Raw genomic sequence first — 17411 nt, 5'->3', positions numbered from 1 at the left:
CAATTATCGCATCCTGTGTCCCTGCGTTGATTTTTTATCTTTACATTTACATGTTTCTATATATTGTCAGGCCGAGATACACGACACACATACAAGAAACGAAAAAATGAACGAGCAAGGCGGCGTGAATCACATTTCTTTGAAATGTTTCCATTTATAAGATTAAAAACCGCGCCTTTTCTCCATTATCGAGTGATACGTGATTTTGAAATTACATAATAACGCAACCGTGAGAAAATCTTCATGCAATGATTTTATCTTTCAACGCAATCTCTTCCTCGAGTCGCACTTTGTAATTAATATTATTAAATTAATTATTTTGTTACCCTAATACTTTCCATTTATATTTCTTGTATTTTATTCAGATGTATAGTGTTTCGTTCCCGGCCCGTCATTGTGTTCTCAAAGTGTGTGTTATTTTTTCTAGACTTATATATATATTTACAAAATTTACAGAGCGAGTCGTTTTTTAATTTCGATTACAGTGTGTGTCATCGCGTTTCGTTTTCTCAGCGTCATCAGTTGCATTGATGTGAGAAAAGGAGTCTCTTTTTTCAACATTTTATATATAAAATAGGAACGATATATTAAATTCGACCCATACTAATCAAAGAAAATTTTTTATTTTATTTCCACAACGTTTCGACCATCCGTTAATGAAAAAATCCGTAAATAAAAAATTTTCTTTGGCTAGTTTGGGTCGAATTTAATATATCGTTCCTATTTTAAATATTACTAGCGACGTTTTAAGTATTCAATTTGATTTTATATATATATATATATATATATATATATATAACACAATAGTGCGATAACTCTGATGGATCGGCTCCTCATATTTAGCGATGCATTTTTTTAAAATTGAAAAAGTGTGAAAAAGAGAGAGAGAACAAATTACCGTAAAACAGGATAAAGTCGACCGAAATATCCTCTCTCCTTCTTTATTTAAATCTGTGTTTGTGTTATTTCTAAGGAAATGCATCTGTGTGATGAATAATGTCGGTTTATATTCAAAAAGTAAGACTGTAATACATTACATCTGCGTAAAGAAACCAAAAGGGAAAAAAATTAGATTGATTTTAGATAGGCAACTCGGATCGACTTTAGACCAGTTTGTGGTATTTATTTTTCATATACGGTATCGCACGGCCTATATAAGATATATTACTTAATATATGTACAATCGAGATACGACGTTTCTCGTATAAAAGTTTAATCGAAAAACGGAGTCGATTTGACCAATATTTCTTCTTCTTTCTTATCAATCAACGTTAAATTGACACTTTTTTCCGTTTAATGGAACGATAAGCTGAAAAAATGCTTTTTTATATACTTCTGTCTGCTGTTCGCTCTTCTTATATATTATCATATTTGTATAAATATCAGCTGATCATTATTTGATTCTGAAAAATTGGATAAATCGGCTCTTATTTCGCTTTGCATATTTTTATTCGGAAAGAAACGCATTTGTCGCGAATGTTTTTTTTTTATCCGATCGATCATTCATTCATCAAACTTGATTCATGATCGCAGCCTCGTTTTACAATAAAAATAAATTATGCGTCTGATTGCACTTTCGTTTCACTCTGGCATCGATGAGACTTTGTCTATCGCCAACCTAAATCTTTTGATAAGGAAATATTAATTATGTAACACGAAATCAAAGATTTTTAATCGATTACGCATTGATTAAATCTACTCCTTTTTAGCAAGCTTTGTTATATTTCGAATAAAATAAAATATTTATAATTTGAACATGAAAAAGACAGAATAGAAGAAAATTGCACAAAATACGACAAATGTAGCTGGAAAGAACATATTGATATTTAAATCATTTTGTTTTTCGATAAAAAGATACTTTGTAAATTTTTTTATTTGCTTTATATATTTTTAGAAAACGTAGAAATGATTTAATTGATCGATATTTTTTCCAACTACTTTCGACTGTAATGTAAAAATAATTTTAACTTAAACAATATATATAATAAATCTATTTAAAAAATCTAAAATATGATGTGTCTAGACTTAAGCCAGCAATCTTTTTTACAATTAAACAAGTACATTCTTCGGTAAATCGGCATACATTTCTTAAATTGATATTTGCATCGCAATCGAATTTTAACAAAACCAAAAATCTGACTTTTGCACAATCTGTTTCGCGCAAACCCAAGTAGCAAAGTAACGTCATTAAATGACGTATATGCTTACTATCTAGGAATATCGCGACTTTTCGACGATCTAAATTAATTTTCAATATCTTACAGTCATTTATACAGATGTTTGTTATACAATCTACAAGTTTCTTTCGTGAAAAAAAAAATTTACTCATATTACTGCTACTTTTTCTTTCTCTCTTTCTCTTTGAGAAGTTCATTCACATGTACGATGAAACATTTGGAAGCGAGAAACAGCACGTTCGTCAATATATATATTCGCATTCATCGCTAGCGATGAAAAAATTTACACTTATTCTACTTGTACACACGCAGAAACCAAAATTCATCTTTACAGGATCGAGTAAATCAATAGCTTTATAGTTGTACGTACTGGTACAGTTTTACTGCAACGAACAGAGTGAAGGCACCTTAAAATATCAAGTGTCGTTCAGTATTCAGCACCTATGATTATTTGCTTTTTTTCATCATTACGTTGCAAGCGAATCACGCTCGCTGCATTGAAAAAAAAATCATTAAATTAAGAAATATTTATTCCAATTATCCTGTCTAATAAATTGTATATTTGAAACAAATAAATGTTTTTCACATCAAATCAATATTATTATAGTTTCAAATAAATGATTTATTGAGCAGTATCGAAATAAATATTTATTCAAATTCAATAAATCTTTTTTTCAGTGTGGGAGATTTGAATTCGATTGTAACCGCGGAGGATTTTCGAATATTTTGACCTCAAAAAATGTTACAATCGATCCAAGCCTCCTTTCGCAGAAGGGAGGAAAGGGTGGCCTTTGATTTTAATTTTGGTCCTTTTCTCGCGAGGACGTATCATTTTTTTAAATAATTATCCGCTCGTTGTCAAAAATCAAATTTTCATGATATTTTTTTTGTTCGCGTATCTTCCTCCCTTGTGTTCTCTCGTTTGTCAATTTTTAATTCGCCGACAGTCGGCTTTTTTCAGGAGACAATACTTTATTTGACGTGAAGGGAAAACAAACTTTCTTTCGAAAAGGCTTCTAAAGATAGAAAAGTATCTAAAAAGAAGTCTCTCTATGTATGCGGATGAATAGATTCACACGTTTGACGATCATCTTATTAGATCATTGCTGAGACTTTAGGCACCTACGATTCTATAAGAACTAAAATTTACAGCAATTGTACACGCTTGTCATGTGCTCGAAAACAATTCTCTATATAGTAAATCGTGAGTATATCCTCCAATGCGGAAATACTAAATATATATGTACGCGTCTGTCATCTGTGTACACTTTCGTCGTACGTTATCACCCGATATAAATGCTTTTATATATTGTTTTATTTTATTTCACCTCGTGAGAAAAGCCGGTAAAAGAATTTGCTCCATTTTATTTACACTGCGTAAACTCGTTTATTGAAAAGTCGTATCATCGTAACAGAAATCTGCAGTCGAAATTATCCTAAAGTAACGATACTGATATATAAGTAACTGAAAATTAAAAATGAATATAGTGTGAACAATATATATGTGTACATATATAAATAAACGTAAAATCAAAATATCAGAGACGTGTCCGAAAGCGGATTTCATGTATAACGAAAGCGTAACATTGACATTCTTATTAATGTCTCGATATACGTTAGAATATAACGTAATGTCGCATAACACGCCCAACTTAAAATAAAGCATATAGTCAGCATCGCTATATACATCGTAACGAAATATTATGGGAAGATGTATAATGAAAAGGAAAAGTTCGCTGTCGCAAACGCGAGGCACATTCAATATGTACAACGTATGTCCTGTCAAGATCTGTCAGACCGTGTCGGTTTCGTGTGTCGCTCTTTTATTTAAGGCTCCTAGCTCCTCGCTGACAACGTTGGAAATGTGACGGAGGTCAGAGATGAGAAAACGCACGCTAAACATTCACTTAAATGCCATTTCGAAATGAAACATTTCGAAATGAAAAGATATTTCGATCTCTTTAGTACATTTTTAAAATAGTCTGAAAACTATCTTTCTCCTTTACAATCAACCAACAATTGTAATCTGAAATAGTCTCAAGTAGCCAATTGAAATATCTTTTTATTGAAAAATTATATCTAAAAATTTAGTTTGCTTTCTGACCTCTGACGTCACAATCTAACATAGCCACGAGGATCTAGGAGCTTTAATATTGATATATACTCTATATACATACAGAGAAATCTACGTCGGTTACATTTTGACATCGGCGTTTCTTTCGAATCGAGAAAAACTCTGTAGAGAATTTACACAGATCGACCGTAGAACCGGAAATCCGTTGTACGTCGGAGCCGAGAAAATGTCATTGACGATCAGTCTGTCTCAGATGTTTCAAATAATTTTTTCTGTCTGCGAAGGCGAAGAGTTTGTACATCTGTTAACGCATATATACGGTTTTTAACGATTCAGCGAAGAAACGAAGAGAAGAGGGAAGAACGATTCTCCGCGATATTAAAAGATAATTAATAATTTTTTATGCCCCTCGTGTGGAAAGAATTATTAGGGAAAGATCGGTGATACCTAGTATCAACCAGCAAATCTAGCGAGAGAGAGTTAAGGGTATCTTAATGTAATATACGTAACTATTATTCGTTAAGATAAACTCTCGAGAGATAATATAAAGGATATCGTGTCGAGTCACTTTTGACTCTCATCGCGACGGTTTTCGTTATGTATCAAACATAAAACCATGTGTAGAAGTGTCTTCCTTATCCTACGTCATCAGTACCTTAATTGTCTCACATTTATTCTCACGCACAAAGTAAACATACACACGCATACACACACACACACACATACGCAACGAGATATCCTATATTTTCATTCCTTACAACATCCTACGTATCTAAGATATAAATATTCGATTATAGCACAAATCTCTACAATTGCGCTATTAAGAATTGCAAAACGGCCGCGTCGACTGATAAATCTTTCGTATATAGTATGGACCGGGTTTCACGTTATAGCACAATGGCCAATGAAAATCATAAATAATTTATTACGCATAGAAGAACGCACATAAATAAGTTAAGCGAGTCTCGTGTGTGATGAGAGATGCGATTCTCTGAAAAGAAAATAATATTTTAATATTTATGTACAAAATACACCTCCGTCGCGTTAATCGAGATTAATCTCTGCGATCGCGCGACTTTATACAAATCCCCCTTTTGTACACCTCTCGTTTGGTCGTCTCGTATATCCTATAAATATCTTTTATTTTTAATTCTCTCAGAGCGGGTGGTATATGCGAGTATGTATGTGTGGGTATGTGTTTTTGTGTGTGTGTGGAACGTCCAGAGTTCTCTCGTAACAAAATAATTTTTGCCATCCTGTATCGGAGAATGCACGTGTATGTGTAAATGTATATGTACTTTCTGAAGAATAACTACTTTCTCGTAAACTTTATTGTAAACTTCTCGATTCGAGACTAAGGCGGTGTATGTATGTCTGTATACAGGTATATATTATCTGTATTTGTGTGTGTATCTGTGTTTAAATGCACGAGTGTACATATGCATCTTCAGGTAGCAAGCGTACGTCATTTTGACGTCGAATAACGTCATTAGATGTCAAAATGACGTCAGTTTGCTACTTGGGTCCGTAGTTGCGGGAAGGAGGAAAGTAGTAAATTCTCTCAATCAGTAAAGGTCCTATCTCTCGTCTTTGGATTGAAACACGGCGATCTCTACTTTGGTAAGAGTACGTTTCCCGTGATATATACCTGATGCATAACTTCTTCTCTGTTGTCTCTTTCTCTCTCTTTCTATCGCCTCATTCCAATAGCGAAGCTGGTTTAGCCACCGGATGGAGAATTACTCGTTTTAGGCTTCGCATTTTAGGCGGTCGAGTCGAACGAAGCTTCGGTTTCGTTCCGCCGCGTGCAAGACTCGCGTTCCTAACGAGCGGATTGTACTATAATAATCGAGAATGATTGTAGAAACCTTTTCACGTGTTTGACGCATCAGTGTTTTCCGGCAACAAGTCTGTCGTCTTTGTCGTCGTTGCCATCGCCATCGCCGTCGCTGTCGCCGTTGTCGTCGTCGTCGCATCGTCGCAGTCGTCGACGCTGTCGTCACCGTCGCCGTCGCTGTCGTCGTCGTCGCCGTCGTTGTCGCTAGTCATCGTCGTCGTCGTCATCGTCGCCGTCACCACATTCAGCAGAGTGCTCGACTCGCTAATTTGCGTGGTCGAATACTTCTCTGCCACGCACAATTTCTTCGCTTCCTTGTGCTCGACGGACGAGCTGGATTTCCTCTTGTGTCTTGAACTCGAAGAGTGGGAATGATGCAACGTCACTGGTGGGAATGAGTCGACTCTGTCTTTACCTCTGTCGACTGTTACTGCTACTGCTTCCGGACGACCTCTTCTCCCCGTGTCTGTGACTGCAGTGATGACCGCAGTGGCATTTCCTTCTCTTCTCCTGCGCCTTTTTCTCGTCGTCCTTCGAACTGGAACTGGACCGTTCCGATTTTTCGGCGACCGGATAATTGTGCGACAGCTCGGGAATGTTCGCAGCATCGTCCTTGCCAGCATCGTCGGACGTTTTAGAATCGGATTTTATCTGGGGACTTCGATGGTGATGTCGTTCGTGCTTTCGCTCCCGCCTCTCGTGATCTCTTTCGTGATCTCTCTTCTTCTTGTGCCTCCGCTCCCTGTAGTCCTTTTCGTCTCTGCACTTGCATTTTGATTTCGAAATGCGCTTGAGACTTCGGACGAAGATTTCGGTGAGTTTTCATCGCTGCTACCATTCCTGCCGTTACTATGTCTTTCATTTTCGGTAGATGGAGACGTGAAGGTCGAAACGGAAGAATACGAGGAAATACTAGTTGTCGACGTCGTTGTCGTTGTCATAGTCGTCGTTGTCCTCTTCGTTGAATCTTCGCCGCATGTGTTGTCACTGGTAGCAAAGTCAGTGGTTTTCTCATTTTTCGCTCTTTCCTTCGCTTCGTCCTCTGCCATTTCGATCAATGCCTTAACGGCGTTCTCTGTCGCGCAGTCCCTCTTCGACGTGAATGCCAACACGGTCTCCATCTCCAGCAGATGACAATACCTTTCTAATTTTGTGGTATCGTCCTTGAACCACTGTTCGGCAATCTCAAAGCTCTCCTTATGAATCTTTTCTAGCACCTCCTTCGACGCCTCCGAGACTTCAGCACGCAGCGACTGGCAAACCTCCTCGACGTCGGTCTTCGACTTGTAGGCTATCTCTAGCGCCCTGTCCACCACTTCGGTAGCGTGCGTTTTGCCAACGGCTTGCCGCTGCTTCAGTATCTCCTCTTCGAGAACGATTGGGCAATCTCCGTTTCCGGACGCGTCCTTTAACGGAGATAATTCACTCAGTCGTCTCTTAGCATCCTTCACGGATGACGAGCTATCAAATTTCGAAACTGTTCTCGTTTCCGCTACACCAGAAACAGTTTCTTTACTCGATATGCTCTTACTGCTGGATCTCTCGTGATGACTGCAACGATGATCCAGTTTGTGACCGCTGCTGTCATATTTCTTCTTCTTACAAGAGTGACAATTGTCAGAACTGCCGTTGCTGCTGTGCGTGTGATGACTGCTCGATTTGTCGCTGCTACGACGACGATCCTTATGCTTCTTCTCTGACCTCTTCTCGTCTCTTTTGTCGTTATTCTGCTTCTGTTCACTGATTTCGCTCTTAGACGACTTGGTGCTGCCGAACGGATCCGATGATGCATTATCGTTGCCATCTTCCTTACTCTTTTGTTTAAGTGATGAATGTTTGGAGTGATGTCGACTCTTGCGATGTTTTCCATGCTGATCAGATTTCTTTAAGTTACCTTGATATTCGGCCGCCCTTTCCTTTGCCTTCTCGAGAGGATCAATCGACAGTTTCTGTTCCAAACGCTGGCGATTCGTGTTCTCCTTTTGTTCGTCGCCTATGCCAACAGCTTCTATAGGTTTCTTCTCCTTGATACGATGAGCCGATTCGTTTACCACACGACTGTGCCTACTGCTCGAACTGTGCTGCGACTCTGGATAATACTGCTTCAATCTGATGTGCCAAGCGATGCTCGAGACAGCCGATACCGTCCTGAATTGATGGATGATGTTGCGCGGTAGAAAATATATATCATTATCGTAGAGATTTATCTTGGCGTAACGGACACCCTGTCTGCGCAGCTGATTCAGCTTCGCATCCTCCACCCACTGCACGCACTGTGATATCGGTGGTTCGTGCAAGTCTAATTGCAGCTTTTCCACGAGTTCAGTGAAATCACCGGCATAGAAAGCTACAACGTCCTTTGTGATCCTGTTGTAATCGGACGCTTGGCCGCCGTGGATAGCTTTCAACACACCAACTGCCGCCGTGGTCATCCTGTCTAATCCGTGACCAACGTGGTCGGCGTGCGCTTTCGTACGATCCTCGAACATGTACTCCCGTGCCTCGCTCAGTCGCGGGAGATACTGCAGATTTCTCAGTTCGTTGATACCGGTCCTGCGTCGTTTGTAAGGACTCTTGTTTATGTCGGCCGTTGGTACCAACTGCTCGCCTGGTCGGATCCATAAGATAGGGCCATCGTTTGATTCTTGCGGTGTGTCCATCTTCACAACGGACAAGGGTCCCCAAGGCATCGTCTAGAATACAGAATACGATTGTATTAACAAATAGATGTAACAAATGTGTATGTGTATTTGTAGATTAGTTTGTGACTTACCATTTTTAGAAACGGATTCTCTTCCAATTTCTGCAGTAGATCCGGAAAATATCCGCCCACCTCCTCGTGAACAGTGCCCACGAGACTTATTTGGTGCAACGGCCCATATCTAATGGTGCCGTTGCTGTAAGCTTTACAGACTTGGTCTTTGTATTGAACCATTGTCGTGGTTTCTATGTCGCTGTTCCTACCCAATACTCCGTTCTTTACAGTCAATGTAGGGTAACTATTCGCCATATAGTCCAAAAGATCGGGTAGGTATGCAGCTGCATTGTGTACTATGCCCATGACGTGATGAGCATTTCCGTTTTCGTCTTCGCCGAAAACCACCTAGAAGAGAAATATAGAAAGGATTTCATTATAATCATTTACTGTGACACAAAATTGAGAAAGCTTTGCATCACAAGAATCGCATTTATACCTTAAAGTACTCTTGAGCCAATTCTTCCATTTGTTCGCGTGATAAACTTTCAATTTCGTCCTGATACATATGGACTACCGTCGCCCCGCCATTGGGATACGTTTCTATGTGAATAAATTTCTTGTACTTTAGGCCTTCCAACAATTCACTTTTCATCACAGGATTGTTAAGCATCTTGTAGTTTTTCGTTTGCAGATTTAACCTTAGATTCTCATTAGTCGACTTTGAGAAGGAAAGGGAAGATTTACCGCATAACACATGTCGATCCCGTTTGCACTGTACACCGATACTCGCCCTTTTTATCCCTTTACGTTTTTGACACCGTGAACAGTGTCGTCTGTCTTCTTTCGAACGTTTCTCCCTCGAGGACGAATATGTTTTTGAATGTGAACTGGAAGATGAATTAACAGTGGATTTCTCTTGAGACGCTACTGTCGTAGCAATCACTCCATCTACACAGGAGAAACCATCTTGTAACCATTCGGATTTAACTTTTTCAAGTTCCTGTAGGGAGTCTGTCGGTTCCTTCTTAATTTCAATGGATTCTACTTTTAATTCTCCGTCTGTGATGTATTTTTCATCAGCATCCTCGGTATTTTCCTGTTTACTCGATTCCGTTTTTGTGATGTCAATTTGCGAGTCGCTAATCTTTTCCAATGGCGATGGGCAAAACGGATATTCATCTGTATGCGTAGCAACATTGTCAGCACTTTCTTCACTATATTTTGCAGTGTCCATAATAACTGTAGAATTGGCCGACATCATGCTGATGGAGAATGTAGTGTCCGGACTATGAGGATGTGGACTGACAGAAACTCTTGGAGGATAGTCAGGACTCCTGGGGCTGCTGATCACTTCGCCATTGCTCTGCGGGCTTTCTCCAAGTTGCGGGGTGTTGTTGGAGAAATTCACACAGCCTTCTAATTTTACCTTTGCAGGTAACGCATGCATGTTTCCAGATAACATCATGTCATTGGTACATGCAGAATCAGCCTAAATAGAAAATGGTATAGATAATGACAAATATTGTGAAATATTTTATATTCTAGAATGCGAAAGATGCAAGAGCAATTATTTTATTTAAAATAGTGTGCAAAAAAGTGTAAAAGAATGCAAAACTTAATATGCACTAATTTAATATAAAATATATTTCATACAAATTGCTTTTATATAAATTAGTATATATTTATTAATACTTACATGTATAACATGTTGAACTGGTTCTCTGGCAGCTTTTACTACTACATCATTGTTGCAATGATCTGGATTCCCTGCATCAAATATATATAACGTCCCGTTTAATAAAAATACATAAGTGAAGCTTACTATACATTATTTTAGTTTTATGTTTATTATGTAAGACTCAAAGAAAGAGAATTTACATATTTTTAAGATATATTTTTTGCTTTTTTTATGGAAAAAAATAATTTCAGAGATAAAAATCTTAGCTTTTATTAGTTACATAAATTATAGTAATATTTTTAAAAACATTATTTAATTTTAAAAAGAATATAAGAAAAAACAAATGTATAGTATACACTGTGACAAACAGTTAATATTATGAAAGTGGAGCTATAATTAGTTCACTCTCGTTACTCTATTTAGAACAAATGAAATTTGCTGTCTTATATATTAATACTAACACATTTACACACAGATGAAATATCTCATTATTTAAATCTTTTATACATATTTAGAAAGAATTAAAAGTAATAAAATAGAAAAATATAAATTTCAAGAGTCTACACACACACACACATACACACACACATACATACATATCCATTGATCAAAGATAATTTTTGAGCAACATTTTTTATCAAATGACCACATGATTATTCAATTGTTAATTGTCCATAATAGACAAACAGGCTCGACACGTAAAAATATTCGTCATAAACGAACTGTAAGGAACTCGGACAAACTCGACGCATTCGCGAAATATTTCTCTACTACTGGACGCGACAACAACAACGAGTGACACGAAATGCTAATTACCGTCTGTTTCTTCCGGAAGACGAACGGTGCAGTCCAGGTCGGTCCCCGGCTGAGACATGGTGCGCCGTTGGGCGAGGATCTCGCTGTCGTCCGCGACCCGTTCACCAGCATCACCAGATGAGCTCGCGGGGCCCGAGTCCCTCGGTAACGCGTGCCCTTCCGTGTTCGCGTGAAACGGTGACGCTGCAGGGAAACCCGTGGGCGTCCCGGGCGAATCGGGCGCGGGATCGCGCGCGCGAACGGCCGTCCCCTCGACGACGTCGCGCCGCCAGGTCGTTCCGGGCGTCGTCCCGTCCGCTGCTTCGCTCCCAGCTAGGTCGGTCGCACGGTCGCTCGTATTATTTACATCGCATCCTACGTTTGACACGATACCCGCACCGTCCTCGGATGCCATCTTGGTTCCGTGAGCGACATCCCGGACGCGGCGATACTACGGCGCCACCGATTGGCCGTGGCGCTCGCCGGCGACGCAGCGCGCCGCGCGTCATTCGCCGCCGCCGATGTCGCCGGGTGGGGGCCGGCCCAACGGGCGGCTCGCTTCTATCTCGTGCAAGAGACATTTTTATCCGCCGGAATCTTCGATCTCCGCGAGAACGTGCTTTTCCGCGAAACTTTTCGATTCCCTGTCTATCTCGCGAAAATCTCGATATTTTGCAAGATTATTCATTTGTACAAGTGCATTGTGTAAATTGTATTATTCGCGGCTTTCGCAATAACAAGTCTTTTATCTCAAGATTCCTGCTTTATATATTATTTTATCATAATTTTCAGAAATTTGCGAAAATGCTCAAATAGCAAACTGACGTCATTAAACGTCAAAATGACATTTTCATGTCTATGACGTCGTTAAACGTCAAAGGGGTGACTCGAAATTTTTCCAAGTATTATTATTCGTCGAATTGTGTAATCAAGAATACGAATAAATAAATAAATATATAAATAAATATATAAATAAATATATAAATAAATATATAAATAAATATAAAACCACGAATAAATTTAATGTAAAATAAAGCTCACATCATCATTGATAGAATGTCACGATATAGAAAAAAAAAAAAAAAAAGAAAGAAAAAAGGGCGATTTTCAATGTTGTATTTGCGACACGGGCTTTATGCAGCGAGAACGAGACGGCACGGCAAGTTTCCCATCTAGATGACGTGACGCGGCTCGTGGCCGTCAGTCACTTGCGCGCCGCGCACTCGGCATCGGCGTGACGAGAGCGAACGCAATTCGGGAGATAAACAGAGTGCGGCGTGTGCGGTGGTTACAAGAGAGAGCGCGCGTCCAACAGCCATGTCGTCGCCGAATAAGAAGGCCAAGGAGCTGGAGGATCCGGGCTCGGGCGAGGGAGACGCGCGCGAGTACGACATCGAGATACAGAAGACCCTCGAGGAGATCGACGGCTGTCAGAATCAAATCGATGGCCTGAATGAGAAGGCCAGCGACGAGATCCTCGAAGTCGAGAAGAAGTATAATAAGCTGCGGAAGCCCTACTTCCAGAAGCGCAACGACATCATCAAGAGGATACCCAACTTCTGGGTCACCGCTGTATCCTTTTCGGACCTAGCCGTCCGTAATTCGGTGAGAGCGTTTTGACGTTTCTCGCAGAGTAGCCGGCGTCCGCCGGCGACCGCCGCCATCTTGCCTACTTGTATACGCGTGTCGTGTATAACCATTTAGCGATCGTGCGATTTTATCGTCACGCCGAGCGTTTACATCACTTGCCGAATTAACGTCGCCGATCTCTCGATTATTTGCAACGATGTCTTAATAGTCGCGATAACGCATAATTATGTATTGCAGGATAATTTTTCGTACAAGTTAGTAACGCCAGGTGTACAGAGTATATCAATCTGTATTTCTAAATTTGATTGAACTTTGAATCTTGCATGGATTATAAGCGCGTTGAGAATAATGAGGCAGCGTTTTGTTAATAATTACTATATACGTCAAATTGATCAATGATATATTCTTCCTTATAAGAACTTTACAGTTTGTAAACAACAAAGAAATAGCAGAAATCCTGGAGGAAGATGAGGAAGATGCACTGAGATTCCTAAACAAATTAGAAGTTGAAGAGTTCGAAGATATCAAATCTGGCTATAGAATTAATTTTTATTTTGATGAGAACCCATATTTTGAAAATGATGTTTTAACTAAGGAATTTCACCTAGGATCTTCTGGTGAGCGCATTTTTTGTTAATTTTTTGTCATTAATTTATTATTGCGTAAAGTTTGCAAGTATTTAATAGGACAAAGTTCGATAATGTATAGTTTGATTGAGTATCATAGTTGCGATGAATCTCCTGCTGTTTTGCAGGAGATCCAGCATCTCAAAGTACAGCCATTCGTTGGAAAGAGGGTGCGGATTTAACAAAGAGAGCAAAAACCAAAGCACCATTGAAAGGGCGTAAGAGGCCACTCAAACATAGGTCATTTTTCGACTGGTTCACGGATCATGGAGATCCAAGTTCAGACGAGATAGCTGAACTAATTAAAGATGATATGTGGCCTAATCCATTGCAGGTATTTTTTTTCACATTAAACCTATATTTATGTTTGTATATACAAGTGATTGTATCCAATCTGAGAAATTGTATCTAATAATATATTATTTATTATGATTTCATGGATTTCAGTATTACCTGGCCCCAGATATTGATGTTGAGAATGGTATCGAAGGTGATGGTGAAGAATGTGAAAGCGAAGAAGAGGAAGAAGAGGAAGATGGTGTGGATGATGGTGATGAAGGAGGAGAAGGAGAGGAAGGAGATGACAGTATAGTCGTAGTCGAAGATGACGTAGATGAGGATGATGATGAGGAGGAGGCTGTGAATGATGAAGACGATGGTGTAAATGAAGAGGATGATTTATTGGTAGATGACGAAGTAGATCGCGAAGGTAAGAATTTTGCATATTACGCATAGTACAATGTTATATTTAATATTACATAGCTATAATAGTACATGTTACATTTAATAATACATTTAATATTACATAGAAGCTGATTTAATTGTGTTACAGAGGGCGAAGAACCTGAATAGAGTCAGATTTCTAACACCATATTTCACAGTGAAAAGAAAAAATGAATGAAATTGTGTGCACTAAATCAATCGAGAGCAGAGAAAGTTTACTGAACTGAAAATATGCCATATGAATAAATCTCAGGACACATTTCTTTTTTTATATATATAATATATAATATAGATGTATGAAAAAATAGAGGGAGACAGAGAATATTTAGGGAATCTAGACCCTTTCAATTGAGAACCTATGTATAAAAATACAACATTTGTTAAGATATATTGAAAATGGTTTAAAAGGAAAGGGTCTGGATTAAATTAGATAGGTTCCACTCTTGCACTAAATCTAATCAGAACGTAACAAATTCTTCCTCAGTTATATTCATATGGCCTAGTCGTCGTTCTCATAAAAAAATGTGCGACAGGAAAATATCCACCTGGTTCTTAATATTGTGGATTCATCGATAAGTTAAGATAAAGTAGAACGAGACACTAGGTGGGGAGTTCCAATTTATTGCTTTCTCATGAAAATTATTCTTTAGGTATGACTTCCAGAGCGAGGTGTCATAAGTAGAATTTTTGAGAGTGACAACTGTATCTTTTGCACATAAAGTACACAAATTTTTACATCACTTATCTTATTATTTTTAAATAAAACAAATAATGAAATAAAAATTTTATTTTTGCTACGATCCATCAACTTATTATGTTTTACAAATATTGTTAACAATTTATTACCATAGAAATGTGAGTGTTACAATATTTTATAATCAATTGATTGTTATTAATTTACAATCTGTTTATATCACTTTTATATACTATTACAAGTTTTATCACCTATTTTTAATTTAATCCGATATTTTTATATGATTTTATATTCTAGTAATGTGTATAATGAAATCTGTATAAGAGAATTTATAAATTACAACTATGGCTATTACGTAATATATATGTTTTTGATAATATCACACATTAAAGTGTTGTCTCCAATAAAAAAAATGCAACTTGTATATTCACGTGTTAGTATCAAACTTTTATTCAGCCTATGAGGTAGAACTATTTTTATTTTAATCTTTCAATCTGAATGTGTAACACTTTTATAAACTGATAATTTTAATAATAAATATCACTTACATTTTAAATTTAATATTGCAAGTATAACGAAAGATTGTAATGTATGTGAGATCATATATTTTACTATATTTGTGCATTAAATGAGAGAATGTACTTTATGTTGAATCCTATTCAGAGCATTAATTTTTTATTGGATATTATAGTTTCAAAATTCTTGCATGAATATAATTATATATTTATATATTATATTATATATATATATATATATATATATATATATATATATAATATAAAAATATTAATTCAATAGATGATTAGTTATTAATAAATAATAGAATAGCGTATTTGTCACACTCAAAAAGATACTTTGGTCCTATTTCACCTCGTTCACATTCTTCCACATTTCGTGTCACGATTTACTCATCGTCACGTAAAATAAGTAATTTCATGGACATTTCTCACATTTGATACATTATGTACTTCTAATGATGATTTTGCTCTATGAGATTATCGTATGTGTGACAGCGATACAAGCGTATAAAGTGGCGGCGATATTTACATCTTCTGTAATCGGCGTTACAATAGGGAAGAAAGCAAGTAATCAAGATGCAAGTTTGTCGGCTACTATCATACACCTATATCAATTAAACTCGCGAATCTCTCATTCATCACCTTGCATTCTTTGAAGCCTAGGGAAAAAAAACAAGTAATTACTACGTCACAAATAGAAAGCGTTGGTAGTCTTAATTTGATAAGATAAGCTATAATTGTCTAATTTTAGAGCAAAGTACAACAGCGATATTTTTTAATTAAGAATACGCGTTGTTTCTCATATTCTTCGAATACAATTCTGTCAGTATTTATTAGATTAATATACGTGTTACCCGCTAACACATGTGTGAAAACAAAGGGAAATATTGTCAAAATCATATAGAAATATTAAGACCAATATAAGATTCGTATTTTACCATTAGACTCTTGTGTGTTTATGTATTATATTTGCTGATACCTATTAACTGATTCGATTGATTGTGCGAAAAAACAGAGTAGTTCCTCCTAGGGATCGACGAGTTGTAATATATATTTCTTTTTATCGTGCATTTTCTTTCTCACGCGCGAAAATACTATATCCCATGGGAAAACTATCCGAATACATGCTAATGGAACCTCTTTTGTCCAACACGAAGGATAAATGATAAGTGAGGATGAGACGCGAGAGCACGAGTGTAAACCTCCTTCACGTCATACGACGTGCTAGTGTATGTTACATAATCGTGCAACAAATCAACCGAATAAAGTTGCCAGTTTGAGATACAAACGAGTTTTAATATCGTCCATCAGTGATTGAAGATATATGGAAGAGTATATGTGCGCGCTATTTTATATGCTGCGTAATAAGAAAAAAGTCATGGAATTGTGACTCACAACAATTTTTTCTTCAACGATGAGTATCTTAATTTTTTTTAAACAACTAAAAATCTTTGTAACCCGTTCTGGATTTTTTTTCTTTCCGATAGCGTGGGAGCCGCGATCACAAAACTGTCGGCGCTCGGAAACGCGGAACAGGAAGCGGCCGATCAAATAAACATTGCTCCGAAACCCCTACGAGAGACGCGTTAACCATCCGTCCTTTTTTCCCCTCGTGAATTGTCAAATTGTCCGTTTTTTTTACGTCGACGCGAATGATCACACGCCGTCCTCGTTTGCCTGGCATTCCATTACAAGCAGACCACCAAGCACATGCCACTCGTCCTCGTCATTACGGCAAAAAAGCGCCACTTCAGGTTCGAAGACGCGGCTGCATATATATAATATAAGACGCTGACGGCGAACTTGGAGGACGACGCGTGTGCTTCTGGCGGTGTAGAAGCGCGGGATTTTTTTACAATACGACACTGTAAGCCAGGGTGTTACGCGTGTCACGGTCAGCATTAATGCTGCCTCGATACGCGAGTGATACTCTCGCGCCCTGAATAAGGATCCAATATAAGTGTATAAATTGAGGCGATTAACTATAAATCAGCAACTATT

General features: G+C 37.9%; 2 protein-coding genes across 3 annotated transcripts; one reads left to right on the top strand and one right to left on the bottom strand.

The window, feature by feature from the left end:
- Positions 1-1097: 1097 nt before the first annotated feature.
- Positions 1098-11708, bottom strand: LOC114937958 (uncharacterized). The gene is given in 7 exon segments (XM_029311628.2): positions 1098-6513; positions 6515-6874; positions 6877-8781; positions 8862-9191; positions 9283-10275; positions 10483-10553; positions 11281-11708. Coding segments are annotated over 7 exon segments (4443 nt in total). The 5' UTR covers positions 11675-11708; the 3' UTR covers positions 1098-6123.
- Positions 11709-12456: 748 nt separating this feature from the next.
- On the top strand, positions 12457-16353 carry Set (NAP domain-containing protein SET). 2 transcript variants are annotated; one of them, XM_029311651.2, is made up of 5 exons: positions 12457-12831; positions 13277-13466; positions 13613-13809; positions 13923-14184; positions 14308-16353. In XM_029311651.2, exons 1-5 carry the CDS (start codon positions 12577-12579, stop codon positions 14325-14327), a joined length of 924 nt encoding a protein of 307 aa, XP_029167484.1. In that variant the 5' UTR covers positions 12457-12576; the 3' UTR covers positions 14328-16353. The 2 variants fall into 2 exon arrangements, with proteins under 2 accessions (XP_029167484.1, XP_029167483.1); XM_029311650.2 differs by having other exon boundaries at positions 13604-13809.
- Positions 16354-17411: the final 1058 nt, after the last annotated feature.

This window comes from Nylanderia fulva, unplaced genomic scaffold (assembly GCF_048542155.1).
Source record: "Nylanderia fulva isolate GAGA-0341 unplaced genomic scaffold, ASM4854215v1 Scaffold4, whole genome shotgun sequence".
NCBI lineage: Eukaryota > Metazoa > Arthropoda > Insecta > Hymenoptera > Formicidae > Nylanderia > Nylanderia fulva.
The sequence above is the reverse complement of the archived record's forward strand: the minus strand, read 5'-3'. Positions and strand labels throughout refer to the sequence as shown.